The sequence below is a fragment of the Vulpes lagopus genome, chromosome 2 (assembly GCF_018345385.1).
Source record: "Vulpes lagopus strain Blue_001 chromosome 2, ASM1834538v1, whole genome shotgun sequence".
Classification (NCBI taxonomy): domain Eukaryota; kingdom Metazoa; phylum Chordata; class Mammalia; order Carnivora; family Canidae; genus Vulpes; species Vulpes lagopus.
Genome location: NC_054825.1, coordinates 139,297,419 through 139,322,863, shown reverse-complemented (window position 1 = coordinate 139,322,863; position 25,445 = coordinate 139,297,419). Strand labels below are relative to the sequence as shown.

Here is a 25,445-nt window from a genome sequence, read left to right as displayed (position 1 = left end):
GAATATTTCTTTGGGTAGTCCGACCTATATAATGTGCCTATATAAATGATGTGCCTCATTTTTCATGTGCTTGTTTAATACGTTATCTGTCGACCTCTCTTTATTCTTAATGAGGATTCTGGGTTTTTTAAAATTTTCCTTCATATTTTATGTACCTCAGGATTACATCAGATGAAACAAATAATTCTAGCTATTTCAAACAGAAATAGATTTTGTCTAGAGAATTAGGAGCTTATAAAAATCACTGGAAGAGCTAGAAGAGCAGAATGTAGGCTGGAGTTCCAGGCATGACTCCCTGAACTGGTTACGATTAGTGGGCAGGCTCTTTTTATTTACTAAGGCATAATTTACATACAATACAATTCACTTTTTAATATGAGTAATTTAATGATCTTTGACAAATATTGTATAACCATACACCATTATTCTCAAGATATAAAAAAAGCTCTATCACCCCAGAACTTCCACCATGCCCCATCCTCCCTCCCAGTCCTTGGCAACCACCGATCTGTTTCTGTTTATGTCACCTTTTCTAGAATGTCTTTTGTGTCTGATTTCTTTCATTTAGCTTAAACTCTTTTGAAATTAATTCATATTGTTGCATGTATTAGCAGTTCCATAGTTTTTATTACTGGGTGGTACTTTGTTGTATCAGTGTGCCAGAACTTGTTTACCCATTCACTAGTTGAGGGATGTTTGAGTTGATGATGATGATGAATAAAGCTGCTCTGAACATTCATGTGGAGTTCTTTGTGTGAGCATATGTTTTCACCTCTCGGGTAAATATCTGGGAAGGGGATTGTTGAGTTACATGGTAAGAACTACCACACTGTTTTCAGAGCAGCTGTACCATTTTGCATTCCCATTAGCAGTGTAAGAGATTTTCAGTTGCTCCACATGTCTAACACTCGGTACTATCAGTCTCATGGGTAGAGTCATAGCCTGGTTTTCCTGATAGCCAAACCTTTACCCCTTCCAGATTTGCTGTTACAAGGCCACCCTCATGCCTATTTGCCTGTGGTAGAACAATGATACATGTTTGGGTCTACTAACATCCAGGAGGAAGACAGCCTCCAGTGCTGAGCTGAACATGCTGATGGATACAAAAAGATCATTGATCATGGTCTTGACTTGACCTTCACTGGATTCTAAGTAACATACAAAACAATGCCTTATGATTCTCTCTCAGGCTTTTTGATCATTCTATGGAAGGATTTAAAAATTGGGAGTTCATGACCATTCATTGCTGGGGAGAACGAGCCACCGGTGACTGGATCCTTGAAGTGTACGATACACCCTCCCAGCTGAGGAACTTCAAGACTCCAGGTAAGAACTCCCTTTTCTATCATTTGGTTTACTCTGCAGAAACCAATGATGGAATGTATTTTGGCCTGGAAGTGTTTTTACATTTATATATCAACATCATCCTTTTTCTAAAGATTTTATTTATTTATTCATGAGAGCTACAGAGAGAGAGGCAGAAACATAAGCAGAGGGAGAAGCAGGCTTCCCACTGGAAGCCCAATGTGGGACTCGATCCCAGGATCACAACCTGAACCAAAGGCAGACGCTCAACCACTGAGCCATCCAGGTGCCCCAACATCATCCTTTTTCATGTGAATCCGTGCTTTGAGTTATCTGCAGATATTCCAGTTCTCAGCATCACCATTTGAGAGGTAATAATTGAAGGATTAAATAATAAATGTTTAGGTGTAAGCACAGGATAAAACGTGGCAGCTGTTGATTGATGTTTCATAGTATACGATCCACACCTCTAACCAGCTTCTCTGGTAAGCAAACCAGCCTTGTCTACCTGCAGTGGGTTAAATTGCTTGGTCATGAGAAGAGGCAGTTCCCTTAATTATCCGTTTCTCTGAGTTTATTCTAAAAATTAATTTTCAGTACTCACAAGACATTGAGCTTGGCCTGTGCCAGTTTAACTGGTTACCAATAAAGAAAATGAATGGTGGTAATCTGCCCCATGTGAGCCGAAGAGCTAAGGAAAAAGATGTTTTCTAGAAAAGTAAAACATGGAAATTCCCGCATTAGCAAAAGCATATGGTCTCTCTCTTTCTTCATGCTAATACATAAAGCTTGTTTGTAACACAAAGTAAGGGAAAGTACAAATGTAGCGTGCGGCAGGAGACTGAACAGGTTTTCACAGCAACCTGTGTTGTTCGCGATGGAGCCTACGTAGTACTTGGCTCAATGGCAGGTGATCTGTTTGACAACCACCCCAGCGCCTATTCAGCTGTGGATACATCTTCAACCATCTAATAAATTCATGCTTCTCAGTGCTCTCTCTGTGGCAGCCCATCTGCAGAAGATCCAGGCCTGAGAACATTTTCAGATTGACATCCAATTCAAGCCCTCTCATGATCACAGAATTAATTAAGTCAGACCTTCTGTGATCCACTGTAAGAGTGTATATTATTCAGATACTGTGGGCTGTGCAGGGCAAAGGAGGAACACAGGAATGGATCATGCATTTGCCATATTTTTGACCCCCCAGTCAGGGAAAGTTACTCATTCTGAGAGCTCATCTTTGGCCCACATCTGGCCATCTCTTCTCCCTAATTCTGTGAGGTGGTTCATCTGTGACCCACACTCAGGGAGGTTAAAACCAGCATGGCGGCAAGGTCGCAGTGAATCAGGATAAAGGATTTGTTAAAAAGTAGCCAGGTCCAGCTCATCTCCAGCATGCCTCAGGAATATAACGGTTGCCGAAATGTGATCCAGAAATTGAATGTTTGTCAACAAGGCAGGGTGGATAGAAAACATTAGAATAAACTAGACCGTGGTCTCTAGACACTTGAATTGGCTCATCATCTACTTAGTCCCCAGGAACATCCCCTCCTGTCCTTTCCTCTTTCCAGACCTGGCTCATTGCTCGTATGATAGGGATATACTGGGTCGTGACCCTCAGGGGCACTCATGGTGACATGGGTGTGCTGCCCGACCCCAGTTGATCCATCAGCAAGTGGCACTTCAGGGGTCTTACATCTCAAGAGATCCCAGGGAAATAAGCACTGTCCAAATGTGGCAGTTGTATACCAGGGGGTGGGGGTTGGCCTGGGGGTGCAGCCTAAGGTACAGTCATAGAGGCACACTGTTGAGAATATAAGACAGTTACAGAACTGACTAAAAGTGACTCCTCTTTATTATCACCATGCACCAGCAATTCTAAAGAATGTCAATGGTAAAGTGCTCCTCCCCATAAGAGCAAACTACCCCTAGGGGCGAACTCACGGTAGACCTGGTATTTATTTGCAAGGGTCAGGGGCCACAAATATCAGTCTCTCTGCCCTCTAGGAGTTCAGAGTCCCTCCAGAGTTTATGATGATCATCTGTGTGAGAGACTCTCAGCAGGAGCCCAGATAATCTAAGGAGAAGCCAATGCTGTGCAAGAGGCAACAAGATTATCTGTGTAATGTGTATATGTTCCTGTGTAATCCCAGTCACCTCTAGCCATTTTACAGATGTCCTTTTATGCCATAAGAGAGATATCCTAATGCTATTATGGGTCTGGAGTCAGTAGGCTTTAATAGATTCACACAGTGTTTGAATATCCTTCCTTCAGCCAATCTTCCAGTTTAGGGTTAGTCACAACGTTGAAAAGGAACTTCTGCTTCTGTGTGTGTGTGTACATTTCTGTCACTGTTTCTGTGGTGTACATTCCTATGTAAGGTTTTTCTCTCTAATTGGGGATTTCTTTAATAAGCTACTAGAAATTCAATTGGAGATGTAGAATTTTCGAGCCTGATGAAATGGTAGACTCATTCCCAAGTGTAGAGGTTCCTGATATCAGACTGAGCTGATACTTCTCTATTGTTTCTTCCTATTGTTTATTACTAAAATACATACTAAGGATTTTTTAAATTGAAGTACAGTTGACACAAAAAATGCTACATGAGTTTCAGGTGTACAGCATGGTGATTTGACAATTCTTTGTGTTATGCTGTGTTCATACAAGTGTGACTACCATCTGCACCATACCATTGACTCTATTCCCTGTGCTGTGCTTTTCATCCCTGTGACTTGTTCATTCCATAACCCTAAGGCAGAATCTCCCACTCCCCTCCACTGATATTTCTCATCCTTCCATCCCCTTCCTCTCTGGCAACGACCAGTTCATTCTCTGTATTTATGAGTGAAATTGTATGGTATTTGCTATTCTCTGTTTCACTTATCTCACCCAGCATCATCCTTTCTAGGTTCGGCCATATTGTCACAAATGGCAAGATCTCATTCCTTTTTATGGCTGAGTAATACTCCAGTGTGTGTGTATCTATATATATAGATATAGATATAAATATAGATATATTTTCTTTATCCATTCATCTATTGTTGCTTCTACATCTTGGCTATTGTAAATGCCACAGTAAACATAGGGGTGCATATACTTTTTAAATTTATTTATTTATTTATTTATTTATTTAAAAGCACTAGTGTGGGGGAGAGTCAGAGGGAGAGAGAGCAGTTCAAGCAGACTTCCCATTGAACACGGAGCCCAACATGATGCCAGGGCCCTGAGGCCATGACCTGAGCCATAATTAAGAGTCCAATGCTCAACCGACTACACCACCCTGGCGCCCCTACATCTATCTTTTTGAATCAGTGCTTTTGGTTTTTTGGGTAAATATCCAGTTAGTGAAATTACTGGATCATAGGATATTTCTACTTTTAATTATCTAAGGAGCCTCCAAGCTGTTTTCCAGAGTGGCTGAACTAGTTTGCATTCCTACCAACAATGTATGAGAGTTCCTTTTTCTCCACATCCTCAATAACACTTGTTATATCTGTCTTTTTTATTTTAGCCAATCTGATTGGTGTGACGTGATATTCCACTGTAGTTTTGATTTGGATTTCCCTGATGATTAGTGATGTTAAGCATCTTTTTGTATATCTATTGGACATATCTGTGTCTTTGGGGAACTGTCTATCCAGGTTCTCTGCCCATTTTTCATCGGATTGTTTAGTTTTTTTATGTTGGGCTGTAAAAGTTCTTTATACATTTTGGATATTAACCCCTTATCAGATATTTCCTTTGCAAATACTTTCTTTTCACTAGGTTGCCGTTTTGTTTTGTTAATGGTTTCCTTTACTGTACAAAATCTTTTTATGTGGGTGTCGTCCCAATAGTGTATTTTTTTTTAAATTTTTTTTTTTAATTTATTTATGATACACAGAGAGAGAGAGAGAGGCAGAGACAGGCAGAGGGAGAAGCAGGCTCCATGCACCGGGAGCCTGACGTGGGATTCGATCCCGGGTCTCCAGGATCACGCCCCGGGCCAAAGTCAGGCGCCAAACCGCTGCGCCACCCAGGGATCCCCCAATAGTGTATTTTTACTGTTGTTTCTTTTACCTAAAGAGACCTATCCATAAGTATGTTGCTAAGGGCAATGTTTAAGAAATTATTGGCTTTGTTTTCTTTTAGAATATTTATGGCTTCAGGTCTCACATTTAGGTCTTTCATCTATGTGGGGTTTATTTTTGTATATGGTGTAAGAAAGTGACACAGTTTCATATTTTTGCATGCAGCTGTTCAGTTTTCCCAGCACAATTTATTGAGGAGGCTTTTTCCCATTATATATTCTTGACTTCTTTGTGGTAGATTGACTTTATAAGTGTGGGTTTATTTCTGGGCTCTCTGTTCACTTCCAGTGATCTCTGTGTCTCTTTGTGCCATATTCTTTTGATTGTTGTACTATTTTGATTACTATAGCTTTGTAGAAGATCTTGAAATCTGGGATTGTGATGCTCCAGTTTTGTTCTTCTTTCTCAAGAGTGTATTGGCTATTCAGGGTCTTTGGTAGCTTCACACAAATTTTACTATTATCTGTATGGCCATTTTAAAATTATTCTAATCCATGAGCATAGACCATTTTGCCATTTGTTTGATCATCTTCAGTTTCTTTCATTGATGTCTTAGGTTTTTAGACTACGAATCTTTCACCTTCTATGTTGTTCATTCCTAGATGTTTTATTCTTTGTGGTACAATTATAAATGGAATGGTTTTCTTAATTTCTCTTTCTGCTACTTCATTATTAGTGTATAGAAAGGCAACAGATTTGTGAATATTAATTTTGTATCCTGCAACATTATGGAATTCATTTATTCTAGGGTTTTTGATGGAGTCTTTAGGATTTTGTATCTATAATATGATGCCATCTGCAAATAGTGACAGTTTTACTTCTTCCTTACCAATTTGGATGTCTTTTATTTCTTTTCCTTATCTGTTTGCTACAGCTAAAACATCCACTACCATGTTGACTAGAATTGACAAAAGTGGGGATTTTTGTCTTGTTTCTGATCTTAGAGGAAAAGTCTCAGGTTTTCACCATTGAGTATGACATTAGCTATGGATTTGTCCTGTGGCCTTTATTATGTTGAGGTATGTCCTTCTAACCCCATTTTGTTGAGAGTTTTTATTATGAATAAGTGTCGAATTTTGTCAAATGCTTGTTCTGCATCTACAGAGACCATCATAGGATTCTTATCCTTTACTTTATTAATTTACTTTATTAATACCTATTTATTAATAGCACATTGACTGATTTGCAGATACTAAACCACCATTGTATCCTCAGAATAAATCCCACTATGAATGTCCTTTTAATGTGTTAATGAATTTGGTTTGCTAATATTTTGTTGAGGATTTTTGAATCTGTGTTCATCAGGGATTTTGGCCTGTAGTTTTCTGTTTTTGTAGTGTCTTTGCCTGGTTTTGGTATCAGGGTAATACTAGTCTAATAGAATCCTTCCTTCCTCTTCTATTTTCTGGAATAGTTTATTAACTCTTGTTTAAATGTTTGGTGAAATTCACCTGTGAAACCATCTAGTCCTGGACTTTGTTGTTTGGGAGATTTTTTTTTTTTTTTTTGGCTGATTCAATTTCCTTACTAGTAATTGATATGTTCAGATTTTCTATTTCTTCCTGACTCCATTTTGAAAGATTGTATGCTTGTAGGAATTTATCCATTTCTTCTAGGTTTTTCCATTTGTTGGCATATGCTCTTTCATAGTAGTCTCCTATAACCCTTTGTATTTCTGTGATGCCAGTTCTTACTTACCTTTCATTTCTGATTTTATTTGGGTCCTCCCTTCATTTTTCTGGATGAGTCTGGATAAAGGCTTATCAATTTTGTTTATCTTTTCAAAGAACCATCTCTTGGTTTCACTGAATTTTTTATTGTTTATTCAGTCTCTGTTTAATTTATTTATACTGTGATCTTTATTATCTCCTTCCTTCTACTAACTTTGGGCTTTGTTCTTCTTTTTGGTGTAAGGTTAGATTGTGTACTTAAAATTTTTCATGTTTGTTGAGGTAGGCTGTTGAGGTTGACTTATGGTGCCATAAAATTCCCTCTGAAAACTGCTTTCTTTGTTTCCCAAAGATTTGGGATCACTATTTTTTCATTTGCATTTATCTCAGTGTATTTTTTATTAAGCCATTGGTTGATTAGTAGCATGTTGTTAGCATCCATGTGTTTGTGGGGTTTTTCCTACTTTTATTCTTGTAATTGATTTCTAGTTTCATACTGTTGTGGTCACAAAAGATGCTTGTTTTGAGACATATTTTATGGCTTAACATGTGCTCCATCCTGGGAGAATGTTCCATGTACACTTGAAAAGAATATATATTCTGTTGGTTTTGACAGTCTACTCTGTATAACTGTTAGGTCTATCTGATCTGATGTGTTGTTCAAGACAATTTTTTCCTTATTGATTTTCTGTTTGGATAATCCATCCATTAGTGTAAGTCTGGTGTTGAAGTCCTCTATATCATTGTATTACTGTCAATTTATTCCTTTATGTCTTTTTGCTTTGTGAATTTTGTTGCTCCAATGTTGTACATAGATATTTACAATTATTATATCCTCTTGTCTTCCTTTGTCTCTTACTATGGTCTTTGTGATTAAAGTATATTTTGTCTAATAGACTATTTTTGTTTTATTTTTTCCTGCTCTCATTTGCATGGAATATCTTTGCATACCTTCATTTTCAATATATGTGCCTTTAAGTCTGAAGTGAGTCTCTTGTGGTCAGCATATAGATATGTCTTGGTTTTTTATTCATTCCACTACCCTCTGTATTTTGATTTTAAGTATTTAGACCATTTACATCTAAAGTAATTTATCAATACGTATGTACTCATTGCCATTTTCCTAATTGTTTTCTGGTTGTTTTTGTAATTCTTGTTTTATTCTTTTTTCTTGTGATTGATGACTATTGTGTTATGCTTGACTTTCTATTTTTTGTGTATCTATTAAAGGCTTTTAGTTGGTGTTTACCATGGAGTTCATGTATAACATCTGAAGTATAGAGCAATCTATATTAAATTGACAATAACTTAAGTTTGAACACATTCTAAAAGAACTCCATTTTTATGACCCACCTCCACATTTTTGTATATATTTTCATATTTTACATCTCTTTTTTTGTGATTCCCCTCAACTATTTTTTTACACATAATTGACTTTACTATTTTTGTCTTTTAATCTCTATACTGGCTCCATAAGTGATTGTGCTACTACCTTTATGTCTGTTTCTACTCATGAAATTTTTCCCTTCCATAATTTTCTTCTAATTGTGGCCTTTATTTATTTTTCAAGTAAGAAGTCCTTTTTAACATTTCTTGTAAGACTACTTTAATGGTGATGAACTCCTTTAACTTTTGTTTGGGAAACTCTTTATTTCACCTTCAATTCTGAATGATCGTCTTCCAGATAAATAAAGTATTTTTGGTTGTAGGTTTTGGCTTTTCCCCCCCCCTTTTAGCACTTCAGATATATCATGCCACTTTCTTCTGGTCTGCAAAGTTTCTGCTGAAAAATAAGCAGAAACCCTTATGGGGTTTACCTTGTGCGTAACTAATTGTTTTTCTCTTGCTTTTTTTTTTTTTTTTTTAGAAATTTTTTTAAAGATTTTATTTATTTATTCACGAGAGAGAGAAAGAGAGACAGGCAGAGGGAGAAGCAGGTTCCATGCAGGGAGCCCCACGTGGGATTCCATCCTAGGTCTCCAGGATCACGCCCTGGGCTGAAGGCAGCGCTAAACCGCTGAGCCACCCAGGCTGCCCTCTCTTGCTCTTTTAATATTCTCTCTTTATCTTTAATCTTTGCCATTTTAATTGCTGTCTGTCTTGGCGTGAATTTCATTGGATTTGTCTTATTTTGAACTCTGCTTCTTAAAACTGGATATCTGTTTCCTTCCCGAGGATAGGGAAATTTTCAGCTATTTCTTCAGATGAGTTTGCTGCCACTTCTCCCTCTGGGACCCCCATAACATGAATGGTTGTTCACTTTATGTTGTCCTAGAGGTCCCTTAGCCTATTCTCATTCTTAATTTTTTGTTTTCTTTCTCTGTTAAGCTCAGATGCTTTCTACTACCCTGTCTTCCAGATAACTGATCTATTCTTTTATGTCCTCTAATCTGTTGATTCCCTATAGTATATTTTTAATTTCAGTTAATGTGTTCTTTAACTCTGATTGTTTTTTTATATATTTTCTATTTCTTTGTTGAATTCTGAGCTCTTCCGCTCTTGTCATTAGTCCACAAAGCATCTTTATGACCATTATTTTCAACTGTTTATCAGGTATATTGCTCATTTACATTTAATTTAGTTCTTTGTCTGAGGTATGTCTGTTCTTTCATTCTTTTCATTTGTCTACTCATTTTGCTTGGCTTTCTGTGTTTGTTTCTAAGAATTAGGCAGAACAGCTACTTAAACTAGAAGGAATAATCTTGTATGATCGTCCCCTGTGTAGACTGTATGTGTCTAGTGACTTTAGGTGACTGCCCAGGGGTCTCCCACGTCACTCCATGCTGGGGCCACCCTGGTGGGATAGCATAGGCTGGGTCAGGGTGGTCCTGAGGGAATCTGTGCAAAGGGCACTGTAGTCTGACAGCTGAAGCTAAAGTGGGTGCAAGCCAGGGGATCACAGAACTCTCTGTGCAGAGGGTATCTTGGCAAAATAGCTAATGCTGAAATAGACAAGGGGGGCTGGGGAAATCCCAGTTCTCTCCACACAGATGGTGCCCCAACAGAGCAGCTGAAACCAAAGTACATATAAGCCAGGGGGTTTCGGGGCTCTTTGTGCTTTTGTGCTGCAGGCACCTTGGGAGGACAGTTGAAGCTGAAGTCGATGCAAGCTCCATCTGGAGCCAAAGAAGGCTCAGGCCAGAAGATCCTGGGGCACCTTGCACTGGGGGATCCTGGCAAGTTGTAAACCAACTTGTGGGTTTAGAGTATTCTTGGGTGCTTTGCAAAGGTGTCACCTTGCTGAGATGGCTAGAGCTGTAGTGAGCACTGACCTGGGTGTCCCAGTGTGCACCATGCTGGGACTGCCTTGGTGGCTGATGTGGGCTAGGGGATCAGGGCTCATGGAGGTAGTAACTGTCTAGGGCACCCAGAACATGTTCCTGTCTACACTATCGAGGTTGAAGAGGAATGTAAACCATGCCACTCACCAGCCCCTCTGAGGCAGAGAGAGTTCCAGTAGCTCCCCACCATTTGGCTGAATTCCAGTCAGATCCTTTATATTCTAGTTCCTATTTTAAGTGTGTGTGTGTGTGTGTGTGTGTGTGTGTGTGTGTGTGTGTTTCTGTACCCCAGGGCTTTGGAGGCCAGTGTGGACTAAGGGCCCAGAACTCACTGAGGCAACAGGATAGCCTTGACTCCAGACCCTGCTCCTCTCTGTGCTTTCAAGGTGGAAGAGGATTGTAAACTGTGGCACTCATAGCCCCTCCATCCTGGAGCTATCTCCAACAGCTGCTCCCACCATTCAGTAGAGTTCTAGGGCTGGATATTTTATGTTCTGGTTATCTTTTTAAACTGCTGCAGTTCACAGTGTTGAAAGAGGAGAAAGTCCCTTCATTACTGTGTCTCCATCTTTCTTGCCATTCTCTATATGGTCTATCTTTTCTTGTTCTTGACATGTTGAATCAGGCTCAGTTTTACTTCTGGAGGAATTGTTCTATACGTAGATATATATTTGTTCTGTCTATGGAGGAGGTAAGTTTAGGGTCTTCTGCATCACCATCTTGAACCAGAGATCCACAGTAAAGATTTTTTGAAGGATTTTTTCAATTGTTAGCTTTGTTTTGTTACCCATTAGACCTATCTTGGGTTTTCATTCTTGGGCAGATTGCATTCATGTACCAACATAGATTTTTGTCATTCTGTTTTCACAGAACAATTTCTTAACAGAAAGTTGCATCATTGACTGCAAAATCTCCTAAGTAATTTAGCAAATGGAAAACATGATAAGGGAAACATGGCCCAAATATGGCAGTAGTTGATGTGAATTGTGGCAGATTCTGAGGAAATAAGATTACATAATAAGTGAAACATAAAGAGATGAATTGCCTGACAAGTATGCCGCCAGTGGGCTTATGAGACACCTCAGAAATGACACAAATAGCAATAATCAACTATGAGTCAGCATTCTTCCAAGTCCTACACAAGGATAAACTTTAGATCCAACTGATCTTAAGTTAAAGAGCCAGATTTTAGGGTGACTGATGGATGGGATTTCCTTTATTGCCCTTGTATTATATGCTCCATCTGTATACCTGAAAGTTGCCAACATACAAGTGAGATCACATAGTATTTGTCTTTGATATTTCAGTTCACAGAAGGCCCTCAAGATGCATCCGTGTTTTCACAAATGGCAATATTTCCTTCCTTTTTATGGCTGAATATTATTCTACTGCATTATTACCACTGGTAAAAATACCACATTTTTATTCTTTATCCATCAAGGACAAATAGGTTGTTTCCATATCTTTGACTATTGTAAGTAACACTACATTGAACATGGGAGTACATAGATTTTTATAAGTTAATACTTTTGTTTTCTTCCTATAATTACCCAGAAGTAGAATGGCTGACTCATATAATAGTTCTATTGCTTTGGAAAACCTCCATACTGTTTTCCATCAGAGCTCCACTGATTTATATTCTCACCAAGAGTGTTCCCTTTGCTCCACTTCTTCACCAGCACTTGTTATTTCTTGTCTTTTTTTGTAATAGCCATTCTAATAGGTGTAAGGTGATATTGTGGTTTTGATTTGCATTGCCCTAATTGATGGATGTTGAACACCTTTTCACATGCCTATTGATTATGTATATGTCTTCTTTGGAAAAATGTCTAGTCATATTCCCTACCCATGTTTTAATCAGATTATTTTTCTGATATTCAGTTGTAGGAGTTCTTTATATGTTTTGGAGATTAAACTCTGATGAGGTATGTGATTTCCAGATATTCTTTCCCATTCAGTAGGTTGTTGGTTGCCTTTTCATCTTTTTGATGGTTTCCTTTGCTGTGCAGTCTTTTACAGTTTTATATAGTCTGACTTCTTTATTCTCCTTTTTTTGCCTTTTTAATTGGTCCGATCCAAAAAAATTATCACCAAGACTGATGGCAAGGAGCTTACCACCTATGTTTTTTTCCAGGAGTTTTATGGTTTCAGGTCTTATGTTCAAATCTTTAATTCATGTTGAGTTAGGTGGATTTCTTTTTTAAGATTCTTTTTTAATTTATTTGAGAGAGAGTGAGTGAGCATGAGCTGGAGGGAGGGGCAGAGGGAGAAGGACAAGCAGATTCCATACTGAACAGAGAGCCTGAGGCAGGGGCTCAACCTCAGACCCCTGGGATCATGACCTGAGCCAGGGATCAAGTCCTGCAACGGGCTCTCCACAGGGAGGCTGCTTCTCTCTCTGCCTATGTCTCTGCCTCTGTGTCTCTCTCATGAATAAATAAATAAAATCTTAAAAAAATATTTGGTAGAATTGACCAGAGAAGATATAGTTCTGGTCATTTACTTGTTGGGAAGTTTTTTATTACTGATCCAATCTCTACCAGTAATTTGTTCAGATTTTCTATTTCTTAATGATTCAGTCTTAGTGAGTTGTATAGGTTCTAACAATTTATCCATTTCTTCTAGGTTTTTTTTTTAGTTATAACCTCACGTCCTTTTTTTTTTTTTTTTTTTTTTTTTTTTTTTTGAGAGAGAGAGAATGAGCTGCTTGGAGTGGGAGGGGGGCAGAGGGTGAGAGAGAATCAAGCAAGCTCCACGCCCAGCATGGGGCTTGATCTCACCACCCTGAGATCATGACCTGAGCTGAAATCAAGAGTCAAACTTTTAACTGTGCCACACCGGTGCCCCTCTCCTTTTTCATTTCTAATTTTGATTCTCTCTCTTCTTCCGGGTGAATTTAAATATAGATCTGTCAATTTTGTTTACAGTCCTATGTTCCTAGTAAACATAAGTTCTGCTGACCACTAGTGCCGCCAACCTAGGGTGTCCCCTGGGATGCAGCCGTAAAAATGTGGGTGCTGGATAAGGGTATAGTTTCCTTCTGGGAGATACTAGTGAGTTGGAGCAAGTCTGAGGGAGAGAGCAAAGATGGTACTCAACAGCCTCTGCCTTGGGAGAGTATTTCAGTAGGCCTCTAGCTGTATGTTAAGGTAAGGAAAAAAGCCTCTTTCACAGAAAATCAGTGCTTTTCAATTGGCTGCCTCACACTGAGCCTTGGAGTGGGTGGGTCCACCCATGGAAGCTCTTTAAAAACTAGTCAGTTCACTATAGCTTTGTGGGTCTCAAGGTCTATTAGTTTTCAAAGCGAGATGGTTTGGGGAGCTCATCTCAGGCACAAGTATTCAAAGTTGGGGCACCCAATATGGAGTTCAAACCTTTTGCTTTTTTGAGAGAAACTTGGGATTTTGAATCCTGATTCAGGGTCACAGGACCAGGGATGGGGTTTATTCCAAGATTGTGTCTCAGCCTCTCTTACCTGCTTTCCCCGGGGGGTTGGGGGGGGGGGGGTTGCCTACCATGTAGGAGCCACTCAACTACTATTGGTTTTCTTTTGTTTGTTTGTTTTTTTTTAAGATTTTATTTTTATTTATTCATGAGAGACATAGAAAAGCAGAGATGTAGACAGAGGAAGAAGCAGGTTCCTTGCAGGGAGCCCGATGTGGGCCTTGATCCCAGAACCCTGGGATCACGCCCTGAGCCAAAGGCAGATGCTCAACCACAGAGCCACCCAAGTGCCCTGGTTTTGCTTTTTCAGAGGAAATTGTTCCCTGTGTAGCTGTAGATTCAGTGAGTCCCTAGGAAGAGGTGGGTTCAGAATCTTCCTACATTGTCCTCAACCCCCCAGATGGGTTTTAATAGCAGTCTGTCTTAGTGCCTTTATGAGTATTATCAGCATCTATGCCTGTTCCCTCATCCCATATATTGGGAATTCAAGTACGTACCTCCCAACTGTTGAGATGGCTTAGCTGACACCTCAAGTTCACCATTCTCAGGACTCTGGCAGAACCCTTGCCCCAACCATGTCTGGACTCTCTGTATTTGGCTAAGTGGAAGAGGTACTTTCAGGGAGGCCTGCTTCCTATCAGCATACTTCCGCCTTTATAATGGTTTTATCTTAATCACTTCTGTGTATGGTTGATTCTTTATGTAAATCTTATTAAGCTTAATCACCTGTAAGTAGTTTTTATCTCTTTAGCTTTACAAAACTAAATAAGGACTAAAGCAAAATGTTCTTTGAGAGCCTTCTCTGCAAAGGAGTTAGAACACTTGCCTCATGTCTCAAGGCACCATTGACCAAAAAATGCTTTACTGTAGCACTGTCCACTAGAACATTCTGCAGGGGTGGAAATACTGTATATTTGTGGCCACTAGCCACATATGGCTATTGAGCACTTAAAATGTGGTTAGTATGACTGAGGAACTAAATTTTTAAATTTTAGTTAATTTAAATACCCAAAGGTATCTAGGGGCTATCACTGGACAGCTCAGGTCTATAGCATAAATAGTGATGTATCCTTAAAATTAAATGACTAATTCAGTCAGTTGGAACAAAATGGTTGTCTTCTTAAACAAGTCAGATTACATCAATTTTTTTTAATTCAAATAAGGTATTTATATCCAGAAAAACAACAGCCTCTGCAAAATTAAATATCCATACCTTGAAATTTCAGCCTTTGGTCCAACTGAGAGGTGTTCATGTCTCAGTCTCCCTATAAATGCTGGTTAAATTAAGGCTTATCTTATAGTTGGTGCTCAGTAAACATGTGATATGTGAACTGTTAATTCTGCAACTGGTAGAAAATGTGCGTTTCTAGCTATGTGCCTCATGCAATGCTTCATATGAATATGCTTGCCCCAATTCTTCTACTGTTGTTTTTTCTTAGATGAGAAGGAGTTAAAGAAATTGTAAAGTTAAAGAATGACTGTGTGGTCATGCTATGATTTCATTATTGTTTCTCAAGGGAAATTGAAAGAATGGTCTTTGGTCCTCTATGGCACCTCCGTGCAGCCATACTCACCAACCAACGAGTTTCCTAAAGTAGAACGTGTCCGCTATAGCCGAGTCGAAGACCCCACGGATGACTATGGCACAGAGGATTATGCAGGTGAGTTGGCTTCCACCAGGGACATGAGCTAAGGAAAGAACTCTTGTGTATCACCTCACCATGCAGAGATCAACTTCTACCCATATTCTAATAGATTTTCTTCCATCTTCTTTTCTATCCCCCCAAATATTTGCATGTGTATATTCAGAAAACTGTGTTTTTTCTTCAAATCTAAAAGCATACTATATAGAGTTTTCATATCATTTTTCTTTCTCTTGTGGTTAAGAGCATATTTCCCTGTTGTACATATCCTCACAACAGATATTTAAAGGACAGCATAATAGTCCATCCTATGATTGTACTATATTTAATACATAATCTGGGATTTGTAGTTGCTTAGAGTTTTTACACTATTTTAAATAAGGTTTGGATGAACATCATTATTTTATCAGTCTTTATATCTTTATTTCTGTAGAATGGAGTTCTGAGAACTACTGTATCAAAGGAAATAAACAGTTTGAGGACTTGGACAATTTGGTCACATTCCTTTCCCAAAAAGATGTACCAGTCTATGCTGTGACCAGCTGTGCATTTATTATACTCATTCCTGCCAAAATCGGAAAGAAAAAAGTAAAAATATAAAATTAATTTTTATAGCTTTATTAAAAAGTTATTTTTCCTCTATAGTTCTAGGAATTAAACATAATCACATTTTACCTATTTTTCTATTCAAATTAACACCAATTCTCTTATCTATTTATAAGAACTCTGTATTTTATTTTCTCACATTTTTCCATATAGTAGTTCCCCTTTATCCACAGTTTCATCCCCCTAACCTAAGGCTTCCTGGTAGTATTACTACTACTACTCAGTAGCATCCCATTGTTAAGGGTAAGGAAGCCAGTGATCCTCCATCTGATAGATCATCAGGTCATTAGCAGCTTAATGCTACATTACCATACCCACATCAGTCCCCTTACTTTGTCTCACCATATAGGCATTGTATCGTCTCACATTGTCACAAGAAGTACCGTACAAGATATATAGACTACATTCACATCCTTTTATTGTAGTGTATTGATTTAATTGTTCTATATTGTTAGCTTCTTACTGTGCCTAGTTTAAAAATTAAACATAGTATCAAGCATCCATTGAGGTTCTTGGAACATATCCCCCACAGATAAGTTGGGGGAGGAACAATGTCTGCTGAAAACATTTTCTTGGTTATTGCTTGCTTCCAAAATGTAGCCTTTGTGTTGTTTAATGGAAAAAGAAAATTGGAGGGTAGGGTTTATAGTTTCAGATCTCACTTGCTCTCCTTTAAAAAAAAAAGTTTTATTCTTTAAAATCAACTAAGTATCCATATCCATTTTTTTCTAATCTCTGATTTTTACATTTGTTAATCCATATGGAACTTACTTTGGTTCATGAGACATAGGATGAAATATATCTTTATTTTCGAAAGAGACTAACATTATTGACTGGACTATCATCCCTTCTTTTACTAGCTTAGGATCTTCCCTTTTTTTTTTAATATTTCATTTGAGAGGGAGGAGCAGACTCCCCACTCAGCAGAAAGCCTGACACAGGGTTCAGTCCCAGGACCCAGGATCATGACCTGAGCCAAAGGCAGAGGCTTAACTGGCTGAGCCACCCAGATACCCCAGGAGCTTTCCTTTATAACAATAGAATAAATTCTGTTGAACATCTTCTTGTTTTCATAACAATTCTTAAGTCCGCTTATAAAGATCACATTGGAATTTAACATGAATTTACACGCAACCTCATAGGAAGAATTATTTAGGTGAGAATTGTTTTTACAATATATACTCTTTCCATCCAAAACACATATCATGTCCCCTAAAATTTTATTGAAATCTTTTAATTTTTTGTTGTATTCTTCTCAGTGTTATTCCTATTTATTTTGGGGTCTTGTTGCTATTATAATGGTAAAGATGCCATATTTTCCAACTAGTATATGCTGGTGTCCAGGAAATCTATTGGTGGTTGCATCTTTATCTTCTAACTGGCCGTTCTGCTCAACCTTCAAGTTATTATGTTTAAGAGTTGATTTTCTGGAGCAGTTTAGGTATTATACCCATATCATCTGCAATTTTTTTTTCCTACTTCAAAGTATAGCTCTGGATTTCTGTCTCATTGCATTGACTCACTCAAAGGAACATTCAGTTCTCCTGGGATACGATATAATACTTAATGAACAAAGCTGCTCCCAAGAGAAAACTATTTGTAAATAGCAATTTAATGTGCCTTTAGATGAGAATTGTATTCTTTTTCTAGATACTAAAGTACTTCATTAATCACCCTAACAGAATATCTTAAACATGCACATGGTTGCTTTTATTCTAAACAGGTAGTATCCTAGAGGCCATCATAAGCTTGAATAATTTAAACCAGTTGAGCAAACCAGAGCTTGACTGTGTTAGATTTTGTCTTACTTGGTTTTGAGCTTGTAATATTACTATTCACCTTATAACTAGCAAACCATTTCATCTTCTCTGATAGGAGAAAGGGTATCCACAAACATAAACTGAGCATAATAATAACCTGTTACTGTATGCCTTATGCTATGTTTCCAATCCACATTTTGATAATGTTAAAATTCTGAACAAATGGTTACATATCCCTGTGGTTTTTCTCATTACATCTCCGAAATGTCCACACGGACACTTGTGTGAGAACAAAGACAATTATTCCATTATTACCCTGCAACCTAAAATGCTCAACTGCATCTGGGACAGTTTAAGATTACAAAAGAAATAGCACAGCATGTGAACTTGCCATACGGAGCCCTTTGGCACGTATAAAGAATAAGTTGGGGGGGTTAATTGCAGAAATCATCTGGTGAAAATTTAGGGCCACCCATGATTCCTTTTTCTTCAGAGCTGTGATTTTCACCTTCATGAAGAAGTCAGCTTGCCTAGAGGCACAGATGGTATCAGCATAACCAGATCCTTCTACTGTTTCATCAAATTCCAGGGGCCATAGGACCCACGGCTGGCTGGGCATCAACCCTTACATACAGAGACACCCTCTCCTCCTGTGTCACAGCAGAGAGCTAAAAGGTCCCAAGTTACAGTCACTGTGGAATTTAATTTAGAGGTCCGCTTTAAGGCTTGGAGAACAAAGAGAGAAAGAGTGCTGTCATATGACTTGTGTTTCATTGGAAGTATATCTATCTCCACTGTCATATGACTTGTGATTCATTGGAAGTATATCTATCTCCAGTCTGCATTCATTTTGAAAGCTCATCACTAGTACCTCATTTACTTCCCCTGTGTAGGGGATGTGGACTAAGAAGAGGGACCCATGTTAATCCTCGTGCTCCCATCCGTATGATTCAGGACAAGCCACTCTAACTCTTGGAAAGTGTGTTTTCACACCGCATAAATGAGGGTGTTTGAATACAATATTTTTGTCTAAGTCATTCCTCCCAGGTTCTACCATTTTATGTTCTGGCTCAGTAACTGTAGAACAGAGTCTTGTAATGACTAAAGGAGGTCGAGGTTTATTTTTTTTTTTTTTAATTTTTATGATAGTCACAGAGAGAGAGAGAGGCAGAGACATAGGCAGAGGGAGAAGCAGGCTCCATGCACTGGGAGCCCAATGTGGGATTCGATCCCGGGTCTCCAGGATCGCGCCCTGGGCCAAAGGCAGGCGCCAAACCGCTGCGCCACCCAGGGATCCCCAGGAGGTTGAGGTTTAACAGTAAATCCTTTTGATTCAAATAATTATGGATCAGACATTTCTGACCTGTCAACTTACTGTTTGTACATTCTGTACAGTATGTTTATCGCTAGTTAAAATCATGTGAGTTTTCCACAGCAAAGAGCTCCAAGATTATAAGACCCAATGTCCTAAGATATGGAGAATGAGGAAAAAGAGAGTTCAAGCAAGCAAAAGCTCTAGCCCATGTAATTAGAAGGCTTTTCATTATAAAAATCTCCATCTTTCTGGCATTTTTTCTTCCTGCCTGTGCATTCTCCCTAACTCCATACCAAAGAATATGTCATGAGAGATTAGCAACCATCATCCTATAGGTCTGGAATTCCTTAAGCTTGCTTGCATTTTTAAAAATTTATGTCTAGTTGTCTTTTGTGGAGTTGCCCACTGGTCTGTGGGCAGGACACAATTTTAAATCTATTATCTGTGCCTTAAGTACCTGCTTTGTAATCCAAGACCAGATACTGATAAGCTTGCGCCAGATGCCATAATGATGTTTCTTGCTGGCTATAGCAACTCAGAGGTATTCAGTGGTTTTAATGACCTTGGGCAAGCCAGACAATCTGGTCCAGGCTTTGAATAATAAACTTTTTCTCTTTTCTGTCAACAGCTTAACTTCTCATTTTTTATAAATCCAACATTTTTATCATTATGCATATTTAATTGCAGTCAGTTGCTTTTTGCTGCAATGGCATTGTTCATTTGAATTCTGAGATATTTGTTATCTCCCACAAGGCAGCCATATGTGCTTTTTTTTTGAAAACTGGGCCATGACTGGATTTACATTCTTGATACTCAGTAATTGAGGTTTTCGCCCAGAAGTCAAGAGTGCGTCTCCATGCTTACAGCCATGTTAAAGAAACTTTTACTGCCTAAGGAAGAAAAAAAGTCTTATTTTATACCAAATTCAAAGTAAAACTGACCTTTAAAATAGTTTTTTCTAAGTGTTGTTTTAAATTTTTTATTTTTTTGAAAAGGACCCTGTGACCCTGAGTGTAGTGAGGTTGGCTGTGACGGGCCAGGACCAGACCACTGCAATGACTGTTTGAACTACTACTACAAGCTGAAAAACAACACCAGGTAAGGAGGAGCCTGATCCAATCCCTGTAGCATGCCCTGGGTGTTCCCACGGGTGTGCTGGAGCCGTATCTGCTAATGTTCTCCCACCAGGACCAAAGCACAGAAAAGATGATGCTGCACTAGCCCACCACCTCCTGGTGTCATTCCAAATGCTGAAGCCAATACTGAGTCACAGAACAGAAAATGTACCTATAGGCTATCAAGCTGCAGCTGTCTTATCTCACATTTGGAAGGGCGGTGGGGAGGAACCAGCTCCACATAGGACAGGTCTTCCCCTCTAGACTTTTCCATTCCATGGATGTCTGATGCTAGAGCTAGATTTGCTTTTCATGAAACTGTCAGCATACAGCCCAGTGACTGCTTTCCCACATTCCCGTGTGGCAGAGGTGCCGGGCCTTGCTTATCCTCACTCTTCCATGCTGGGCAGTGAGGTGGACCTGCTGGGACACCGTTAACTCTAAGCCCCTGGCTTGTGCCCCAAGTTGTGCAAATCTGTCCACAGGGAGGACCCTGGGACAGTGATGGCAAGTCAGAGACTATCTGCCTCAGGCCTCTCTCACAGCCCTACCCCCTCTTTGACCCCCTTCAGGAAAAACTTACTATAGTAGCTGACCTGCAGAGAGTCCACACTTCAGTCATCCAGACAGACCCAGACATGTTCTAGTTCCTGTTTACATCCATGCTGGAATTTCAGTGCCTTAAAGGAAGGGCCCTTGGCTCCTACAGGATCTCTCATCGCCTAGACCCGCAAAATGCCTGACATTTTCCTTGGTACTCAGTAAATATTTGTTGAATGAATAAACAAAGTGCTGTCCTTCAGTTATGGACAAATAATTTATTTATCGTAACCAACCAAGTTTATTTACATCAAGTTAGACAGTAGCACACGAGATCCATATGACAACACACAAAAACAGAAGTGACCCCTCATTAGCAACCTTTTTGTATAAAATCAGAGTTCCCACATAGTTTCCCTTCAATCCCAGGCCACAACCTTCCTCTTGAGACTCAGTTTCCAAACATCATCCCCTTTAATGAAGAGCTGGACCCAAACCAGAATTGGTTCAGACTAAGACATGCCTTCCTTAGTGGACTTGGTATGGTGTGGCTGCCTTGCTGCTTCAGTGCCCTACACAGGAAAAGGCTTCAACCAACAGAATTTGGCTCTTCAGATATGGTGTTACTTTCATGGTTTATAAAGGATTTTGAGATGTTAGACTGCTGTTGGTTGAGTGCCTCCAATAGTGCTGAAGACTCCATCCCTGGTGATGCTGCCCTTCTTTCTTATCATTCCGCAATGCAGGATCTGTGTCTCCAGCTGCCCCTCTGGCCACTACCATGCTGACAAGAAGCGATGCAGAAAGTGTGCCCTCAACTGTGAGTCCTGCTTTGGGAGCCATGCTGACCAATGCCTGTCCTGTAAATATGGATACTTCCTAAATGAAGAAATCAACAGTTGTGTTATCCACTGCCCTGATGGATCATACCCGGACACCAGTGAGTTGATTTCAAATATTTGGGTTTTAGAGAGGAAATGTAAGGTTTTCATTTAAGTGACATGAGGAGAGAAAGTGTGGCCTTGGTTATATCAAACAGGATCTAACCAGTTTTTACGAGAACATGTTAGAATTGTAAAAATGAATTTATAACAAGTTTTGTAAAAAATAATTTATGTAAAAATGCTTGTAACTGTCAGGAAGTTCTCAAGTCCATCCCTAGATTCAGTGATTTGCTAGGAGGACACACAAGACTTATTATATAGTTGCACTCATAAGCTCTTAGCTACTAAGTCAAGTCAGGAAAAGGTGCATAGGACAAAGTCAACAGAAAACCAACACTAGCTTCTAAGAGTTCTCTCCCAGAAATCCTCCAGCAACAGTTGGTCACAACACGTGTGAAATGTGGTCTACCAGGAAACTTCCTTAGAGTCTCAGTGGCCGGGGTTGTGGTCATGAAGACACCCTCTGCCTGGCACATACCAAAATTCCAGGCTCCTAGAAGGAAAGCAGATATTCAGCATAAAGCATATTGTTTGTACAGTTTAGGCACCATGATCCTCTCTGGTCAGGGTGATGGAAACCCTAAACCATCCTGAAATCTGAGTTCCCAGATACTAGCCCTGGGCCAACTCTATAAGCGCGCTTTCAAAAGATAGCAGCCAAGCCTGTTCTTTTCTACATACTAACCAAAGGAACCAGGCCTGGATCATATCGGTGTGTACTTCTCAAGAAGTTTAGAAAACAGGACTTTCATGTAGACGTGTGTCAAAGACTACTAATGCCAGGCCATTAATGGGGAAATCTACAAAGTGATCGATGGACTCAAAGACTACCAGGTGTTAGTGTCCACTAGGAAAGGCAAAATGAAACCTGTTTCCTGAATTAGAGACAAAACTGAGTAACTTCCAGAGAGATCTGAGAAGATAGAATAGGAGGATCCTGAACTCACCTTGTCCCTCAGACACATGGAGATAACAGCTACATTTGTAAAACTCTGAAAGCCACCTGAAGACTAGAAGAACAGACCTGCCACAGTTAACTGTACAGAGAAGGCCACTTTGAAAAGGGCAGGAATGAGGGAGACATAGTTGGAAACCAAACCCCTGGTCCACTAACTACTACCAGGAGGGAAATCACAAGCATGGAGAAGGAAGTTGAATCCCCACAATGTCTGGCTTTAGAAAACAGGAGATATTAACTCCAATGGGGCTTAGTTCTAGGAGAGCCTGAAGGCAATAGGAAACTGAGTTCCCATAACCCTTAAAGATCCAGCATACTAAATAACTCAGCCAAACCAGTACAGAGGCAGCAGTTTGATATGAAGGAGATATTGACTAATCTGCCAATATATCTGACAGAGATGTACAGAATATTTCACTAGAAACAGAAGTGCAGGTGCATGCTATTCCTCTCCCCCTCTCCAAGCCCTAGATAGCTAGATGTTTGTGAGAGGTAGTTAACACTCATCATCTACTTTGCTGTAGCTGTGTGCCCTTCCCTGTCCAACTCAACTCAGCCATCCTCCCTTCAAACTGGCTCATGCCCCAACATATCTACTTTGAAGGTGTCTCTTCAGAGTAACTCATGCCATAGGGAGGGAGGAGACAAGCTCATATAATAGCACACTTGCAGTCCCTGCAGTGGAACCTCATAGTTGGCTATGCAAGAAGTAAGGCCTGCCATTCAGGGTACCTGTGGTTCTGTCAGAAGGACAATTGCAGGCAGCTAAGCTTACTGCTGGCCCAATTCACTAAGCCTATCATTGCTTCAGACAGGCCTCAACCTACCCAAGACACCATCCACAAAGTGGATCATTGTGGCTGGCTGGGCTGAAGGTAGTTGCAACTTAGTCACAATATGGGAGCACAGAGAGCCCACACAGGGGACACACCCAGGAATGTCTGGTTCTGGTAACCAGTGGGGGGTTGCACTGTAGAACACCTCAGGACCTCTTTCACAAGGCCACTACTTTCAAGACCAGGAGACATAGCTGACTGTCCTACTACATTAAAATATATATATACATATACAGGGACAAAATGAGGAGACAGGAATTAGTCAATAAAAAATATGCCTGATAAAGAACTCAAAGTAATGTTCACTGAGATACTAGATTTGAGAAAAGAGCAGTGGATCTCAGTGAGACCTTCAACAAAGAGAAAGAAAATGTAAACAAAACAAAACAAACCTGATGAATTTCAGAATTGAAATAAAAATAAATGGAATCAAAGTAGATCAGAAGATGCAGGACAGATCAGTAATGTAGAAGACAAGGTAATAGAAAACAGCCCAATCCAGCTGAACAACAAGAAAAAAGAGTAAAAACTGAGAATAGATTAAGGGAACTCTGGAGCACCATCAAGCATAGTAATGTGCACATTATAGGGGTCCCAGGAGAAGAGAGAGAAAAAAGGGGCAAAAAACTTATTTAAAGAAATAATAGCTAAAAGCTTCCTTAACTTGGGGAAAGAAGCAAACATTCAGGTCCAGGAAGAACAACAAACCCCTAACAAGATGAACCCAAAGAGATCCAAACCAAGACACACAATAATTAAAATGGCAAAGGTAGTGATAAAGAGAGAATTTTAAAAGCAGCAAGAGAGAAGCAAAAAGGTATATACAAGGGAAACCCAATAAGGCTATCAGTTGATTTTTCAGCAGAAACTTTGCAGGCCAGAGGAGAGTAGCATGCTATATTCAAACAAAAAAACCTACAACCAAGAATACTCTACCCAGAAAGGGTATCATTCAAAACAGAGGAAAAGTATTTTCTTGACAAAGAGAAGTTAAAAGATTTCATCCCACCAACTCAGCCTTAAATGTTAAAGGAAATTATTTAAGTGAAAAGAATAGGCCATCACTAGAAAAAAAGTAAAAGGAAAAAATTTTACAGGTAGATGCAAACAGAGTAAAGATAGATTAATCCCTTATAAAGCCAGTGTAGAGTTTAAAACACAAAGTAGTGCAATCAATATCTAGAAAAATTAGCCAAGGGAGACACAAAATAACAAAATGTAAAATAAAACATCACATACATAAAACATGGAGTTTTACAATGTGTTTGAACATAAGCAACCATCAACTCAGTATATAACCCAATGATAACCACAAATTAGAAGCCTGTAATATACACAAAAAATAAAGGGATCCAACCATATCACTAAGGCAAATCATCAACCCACAAGGAAAGATAGCAAGAGAAAAATGAAGGAATCAAGAAGAACTATAAAAACCACCAGAATACGATTAACAAAATGGCAATAAGTACCTATCTATGATAATTACTTTAAATGTAAACAAACTAAATGCTCCAATCAAAAGATATACAGTGAATGAGTCAGAAAATAATATTGATCTATATGCTGCCTACAAGAAATCCACTTCAGACTTAACATATACAGACTGAAAGTGAAGGGATGAAAAAACATGCAAATGGAATGAAAAAAAAAAAAAAAAACCCCACAAAAAAAAAACAAAAAACAGCTCGGGTAGCAATACACTTTCTTTTCAAGTGCACATGAAATATTCTCTGGGATACATAACATTTTAGGCCATAAAATAAGTCTCACTTATTTTTGAAGATTGAAATCATATCAAGTATGTTTTCTTAAATGGTATGAAAGTAGAAATCAAGAGAAAAATGGGAAAAAAATACACAGAGGTTAAACAACAAGCTACTAATTAACCAATGGGTCAGTGAAAACAAAAGATGAAATAAAAAATGGATGGAGACAAATGAAGACAACAATCCAA

General features: G+C 39.1%; 1 protein-coding gene across 8 annotated transcripts in view; it reads left to right on the top strand.

Annotated features, from left to right (window-relative positions):
- PCSK5 (proprotein convertase subtilisin/kexin type 5) overlaps positions 1-25,445 on the top strand; it is a 446,264-nt gene that overhangs the window by 263,768 nt on the left and 157,051 nt on the right. For all 8 annotated transcript variants that reach the window (XM_041744555.1, XM_041744554.1, XM_041744551.1 and 5 more), the window contains exons 13-16: positions 1,190-1,326; positions 15,289-15,432; positions 20,091-20,193; positions 21,497-21,690. In XM_041744555.1, coding sequence (XP_041600489.1) covers positions 1,190-1,326; positions 15,289-15,432; positions 20,091-20,193; positions 21,497-21,690 — 578 coding nt within the window. The remainder of the gene's footprint in view (positions 1-1,189; positions 1,327-15,288; positions 15,433-20,090; positions 20,194-21,496; positions 21,691-25,445) is intronic.